The 6,058-nt window shown below is 51.3% G+C and overlaps 1 protein-coding gene across 1 annotated transcript; it reads left to right on the top strand.

Annotated features, from left to right (window-relative positions):
* The first annotated feature begins 663 nt into the window (after positions 1–663).
* LOC136319713 (macrophage-expressed gene 1 protein-like) lies at positions 664–2,907 on the top strand. The gene has a single exon (XM_066252839.1). It carries the CDS (start codon positions 664–666, stop codon positions 2,905–2,907), a length of 2,244 nt encoding a protein of 747 aa, XP_066108936.1.
* The last annotated feature ends 3,151 nt before the right edge of the window (positions 2,908–6,058 follow it).

Below are 6,058 nucleotides of genomic sequence, written 5' to 3'. Positions count from 1 at the left end.
CCCTCTAGGGTTCCAAGAAGAAAGAAAAAGGGAAGCAAAATTCTTGAGCCCTGGGTTGTTTGTGGGGTGTGGTACCCCCCTTTGGAAGCTCTGTCCCCAGTGCTCCGGAACATTGGCACCACCACCCCGACCTCCTGAGAGTTGCCCTGAGCCTGCCCCAGACCAGGAAGGGGCTCCTTTCTGGGATATCTCCACATATTCCAGGAAATCAGCCTGGAGTGAATGTGACATGTGACTTCCCAGCCAGCCATACCCACAGGCTGGTTGGCCACCTGGGAAGAGGCTCAGGTTGTGTCCCTAGGCCACTTCCAAGCTGCGCCTGACATATGCAATAGCAGGACTCTTCCTGCATTGTAGGGTGAGGGGCCAGTAATGACTAAAGTATCCGATGCTCCATAGATAAGATTTGGTGAATTCGCAGGCCCTTCGGGCAGCAGCGAGCTCTTCACCAGTCCGGTTCCTCTGTCCCTGGCCCAGCCCAAAGCCTGCAATCTGCGGGTCTCACTCCCTCCCCTTGGTGCTTCTGATAAGGCCCATGCTTGGTATACTTTCCTGAAAGCTTCCTGGAGAGGTGCTCGGCGGGAGGGGCCTGTCGGCTGAGTCACTGTCCTGTACCTAAGCACATTTCAGTTCCCAGGCCAGTTCCTCTGGTGACCCGAAACCATGGAGGGGCCGAGAGGCAGCAGGCTGCCAAAGCGAAGCTCTCCTCCAGGCATGGCCCTGTGCCTCGAGTCCCTGCTGGTTCTGCTCGCTGCCCTGCACTGCAGCACCGGGGATCCGGGAGGGGCCGACTTCCAGGGCTGCCAGCAGGTCCTGAACGTGTCGGTGCTGGGAGCGCTGCCGGGAGGCGGCTGGGACAACCTACGCAACGTGGAGCTGGGGCTGGTGCTGCGGCGCAACTACTCCCAGTGCCGCACCACGGAGGACGGCGAATACCTGATCCCCAACCACGTGCACGCGGTGCCGCGGCGCGAGAGCGTGGTGGAGACCCGCGCGGAGCTCATGGACCAGTGGCTCAGCTACACCGACACCTGGGCCGCCTCCATCAACGCCGAGCTCTCCTTCCTCCCCAGTCTCAATGGTAAGTTCTCCGCGGACTTCCAGAACGTCAAGAAGTACAACCTGGAATACCAGACGGTCACGACCAGAGTGCAGGTCCGCCACAACATCTACTCTGTGAAGGCCCCGGAGACCCCCGACTTCCACCCCGCCTTTCTGCAGCACCTGCTGACCCTCAGCGACCACCTGGAGAACAACCAGAGCAGCGAGGCCGAGTACCTGGCGGAGATGCTCGTGCTGAGGTACGGCACGCACGTCCTCACCCACGTGGAGGCCGGGGCTACCTTGACGCAGGAGGACCAGGTGAAGCAGGAACTGGTGGGCAGTCAGGCCGGAGAGAGGAGCAATATCACACTGGCCGCCTCAGCTGTGTTTTTCCACACGGTCAACGTCGGGGTCGCGGCCTCCTGGCAGGAGCAAAGCCAGCTCCTCCAGGACTACGTGGGCAACACAGTGGCCTCCAAGACGCGCAGCCACGGCGGTGTGCCCTTCTACCCGGGGATCACTCTGCAGAAGTGGCAGGAGAGCATCAGGAACCGGCTGGTGGCCATTGGCAGGTCGGGCCTGCCCCTGCCTGCGCTGCTGGAGCCCGAGGCGCTGCCCCAACTCCCGGCACCCGCGGTGCGCCGCTTGGCGGCCACCGTGCGCCGCGCCATCCACCGGTTCTACGCAGTCAACGCGCGCCCGGGCTGCTTGCGGCGCGGGGCGCCCGCCTTCAATCCCCAGGCCAACGTGGACGATGGCTCCTGCGATGGCGGCCACCGAGCCAACTTCAGCTTCGGGGGCGTCTTCCAGGAGTGCGAAGCCGTGTCCGGGAAGGACGCGGAGAGCCTCTGCCAGGCTTATCGCACTCCAAACCCGCTCACCGGCAATGCCTCCTGCCCGGCCAACTACGAGGCCAGCGCCCTGCACAGCGTGCTGAAGGCGTCGAGCGAAGCCCACTCTGAGTGCCAGCAGCAGTGCAGTCGGTGCTGGCTCTTCTTCAGCTGCTGCCAGCCGGTGTGCACGGTCCTCGAGCGGCGCAGCGTGGTGCGCCTGGCCGCCTCCTGGTGCGCGCCCTCCGGGGCCCCGCTGCCTGCCATTGCGGGCTTGCTCTTTGGAGGCCTCTATAGCCCCGACCACCCAAACCCGCTCACTGGGGGCCAGACCTGCCCCTCCTACTTCTACCCTCTGACACTCTTTGGTGACCTCAGAGTGTGTGTCAGCAGTGACTTTGAGCTGTGTGCAGCCCAGGCAGTTCCCTTTGGGGGTTTCTTCAGCTGCCAGGTGGGCAACCCCTTAGCTGGCTTCACGAAGGGCCAGAGCCCTGGGCTCCTGCAGGAGATGTTCTACCAGGACAACCCCACCACCCACCCCATGAAGTGCCCAGCAGGGTACAGCCAACACCAGGCCTACCTCAGCGATGGCTGCCAAGTCCTCTATTGCCTCAGGGCTGGGGTCCTCTTGGACCAGGAGCAGGCAGCCGTGCGCATGCCCCCGTTTCATCCCCGCCCCCCGTCGCTCAGCAACAGCAGCGGCTCCCGCCGGCTCTCTGTCCTGGTGGGCTCCAGCGGGCAGCAGGTCTGGGTGCGGCTGCAGGGCTCTGACCACTGGCGGCAGGTCAACGTCAATGAGCAGTCCCTGGCAGCGAGCCTCCTGAGCGAGGCTGGCTCCAGGCCTAGCATTGAGGCCATTGTTGGGGCCAGTGTGGGGACCGTAGTGGCGGTGGTTGTTGTTGCTCTGGGGATCAGCTATGGCTTCAGGTACTGCCAGAAAAGGGGCTACCGGGAAATGCAGGGCGGCATCCTGATCCAGGAACACAGCGCCTACGGGACCACTGCAGCCACTGCAGGGCCCAGCTCTGTCTGAACGCACAGGCTTCCAGAGTCTGCCTGGACCTTCAAGTAACCGAACAGGACTGGCCTCATTACTAATTAGTGTTAGCCCATTCTGTTTCTTCTGTTGCCTAGATGAGTAGTAAGAGACCCAACCACAGAATTGGCCTCACTTTCTGAAGGTACCAATGTGCTTCCTCAAATCCTCCTCCAACTCGCCCAACACAAGCGCAAGTCCTGTGACAATCCCTTTCCCTAACACCCTCTGCCCAGAGGCCCCACCATTCTGTGTGGGGCCTCTGAGTTCTTGCGTTTTGCTTGTTGCAAAGAGCCAATAAACCAAACGTTGTTCAAATGCAAGTGTATTCCTGGTGGTCTTTGGCAGGGGAAAATCGACAGGGAAAATAGAACGTGTAAAACGAAGTATATGTAATTGTTATACATTTTATTTTATCTCTATGTTTTCCTAGAATCGTTGCCTTGGACTCCAAAAGCTTTTCCTTGGGCTGGATCTTGTTTCTTGTTTTTTTCAAACAGGGCCTCTTACCTGTGGATCATAAGATGACATAGAAATACAGTGCAGTGCATAAAATTAATATAAAATTATTTTGTGAAATTTTGTTTCAGTGGTATATTAAGTTAATCACATAGACTTGTCCGTACCTAATTATTGTTGACTCACACAAATGTGGCAGTTTTCTATGGTTTAAACTAGTAGATATCTATCTATACACGGGGTCACAACATAAAATATATTTCAAACTGTGATCAATCAAAACAATTAAAAGCCACTGGATGTTTCCAATGGATGTTTCACGAAGCGTAGTTTTGGAAAACGTGTGTGTCCCCACCCCTGTATCTCACTCACCCTTAACAGTTCCTAGGGCAGAAGCTGCTTTTGGAATGGTCTCTTTAGCTCAAACGTCCCCTCCCCTGAGAATACCTTTTATATTTTATTTGATTGATTGATTTATTGATTTTAGAGAGAAAGAAACATCCATTTGGTTGATTCTTGTATAGATATGTGCCCTGAGGGGATCGAACATGCCACCTTGGCATATTGAGATGACACACTAACCAACTGAGCTACCCAGCCAGGGTTAGAGAATACCATTTTTTATTTCTCCTCTCTCCCCTGACCTTCACATACTCCTTCAATCTCTGGGAAGAATGCATATCTTTCTTCTCTTCACTTTGTTAGCAGCGTGTGCCTAGAACTGTGCTACTTTGCGTGGGGTTCTTGACCCAACTTGACTGAGTTCTTTGTATGGGGAAGGGATGGTTTCATGCTTATCACTGTTACTTCCAGAGCTCAGCATCAGGCAGAACACCTGGTAGGTGCTCTGCAAGAGGTCTTGGGAGGTCCCAGGCGATAAGACCCAGTTTTCAAATCCTTTTGGGTTAGCCGCTCCTCTTGGATTCTTAAATGTATTATGATTTCATCAGTTAACCAGTTTTAAAACCTGTTTTTTCCCATTATAAGAGTGTGAATAAATACAAAGATAAATTAAACTCAATTTTCATTGTCTCAAAATATTCTAGGCAATTAGTCAGATAAAAATAAAAAGGGTGGGACAGAGGGAGGTGGTAGCACGGTGTAAGCATCCAGTCTGCACGTTCCTTTTAGAAGTGTGAGTGACAGGGTAGAGAGGCTGCTGAAATTTCATCCCAGCTGATGACAGAATGGGGACTGCTGGACAACTGTCAGAAGTTCTTTGTGACATTACACAGTGTCCCCTCTTGGAACAGGTTTCTCTTAGACAACTGGGATGTTGCAATCTTATGGACACTGTAAGTGACGTAAAACAAAAGAGACCTTTCTCCTTATTTTGACTTCTAGAAAGCTTAAACCCAAATTATGGCTCCTTCTTCCAAATTTTCGTTGCTAAACTCAATCTTAGTTCCAACTTTTCTGCCTTTGTATTCCCTTGTGATGAACTAACTCAGTTTTCAAATTTTTATGTTATATGTATTTGCACAAAACACCATCAATTATTTTTTATTTAAATAAAGAGAGATGAATACAGAGCTGAGCAGCTGTGGAGGGTAACTTACAAGGAAACTCTTAGTCCACCTCTGAGCCCACCTCTGAGTCCAGCCCTTAGCCACAATCTCATTATACCTGTAGGCTTAAGCTTGGTCCAAACCCACCCTGTCCAGTGACTTCCACATGCTTTATAGAGGAGGACTGTTGTAACCCAGAGAGTTCCTGGTGATCTCAAGGAGTTCCTGATAATTTGACAGTAAAGACTAATTTTAAATTCAATTCTGATTTAACACAGTTGGGGGCTGTAAATAAAAATGGGATGTGTGTATGCTATAAAAAAAATGAGTTGCAGCATAAAAAGTTGGAAATCATTAAATTGTAGGCAAACAAATCAGCTAGGTTGGGAGCTCAAAACTCAGTCTAGGGTTCAAGGAATCTCCACTGAACTTCATGTGTTGGGGAGTCCAGGGTGGAGAGAGTAGAAGGTAAGGAAAGTAAGGCATTTAAGTCCATCCATTCATTCATTCATTTTTAAGACGAATGACCCTTTACTAAGTGCTGAAGATTAAAAATAAAGTCCTGGGCAGGTAGCTCAGTTGATTAGAACATTGTCCCCATAAGCCATGGTTGTGGGTTCAAACCCCAGTCAGGGCACATATAAGAATCAACCAATAGGTGCATAAATAAGTAGGAAAAAAAATCGATGTCTCTCTCTCTCTCTCTAATTTTGTTCTAAATCTCTTTCTCTAAAACCAATTTAAAAAACGACTACAGAAATAAAATATAGAAAAAATATTTGTGACCCCAGCTAGGAAAAGAATTTTAGATATGACACCAAAAGCATAATCCATAAAAGCATAAATTAATAAAATTGGACTTTGAAGAAAACCAGACTATGTCATCCCAAAATGTGGTCTTTAACATAAAATTATTTTGAGCAGTTAAGAAGCAGCAAACACAGAGGAAAGCGCCTCCTTTTCAGCCTCAAGGCAGGCTAGAAATTCTTTTCACTGAAGACAGGCTCTTATCAGCCCAGCCATGCACGAGAGGTATCTGCAAGCAAGTCTTGCTTCATTACCCTCTTTCCCAGAAAATAAGACATCCCCAGAAAATAAGACCTAGAGCAGTTTTTTTTCAAGTTTAGAAATATAAGGGCTCCCCTGAAAATAAGACCTAGCGTGTCTTTAGGAGCAAAAAT

This window comes from Saccopteryx bilineata, chromosome 1, assembly GCF_036850765.1.
Source record: "Saccopteryx bilineata isolate mSacBil1 chromosome 1, mSacBil1_pri_phased_curated, whole genome shotgun sequence".
NCBI classification, from domain to species: domain Eukaryota; kingdom Metazoa; phylum Chordata; class Mammalia; order Chiroptera; family Emballonuridae; genus Saccopteryx; species Saccopteryx bilineata.
The sequence above is the reverse complement of the archived record's forward strand: the minus strand, read 5'-3'. Positions and strand labels throughout refer to the sequence as shown.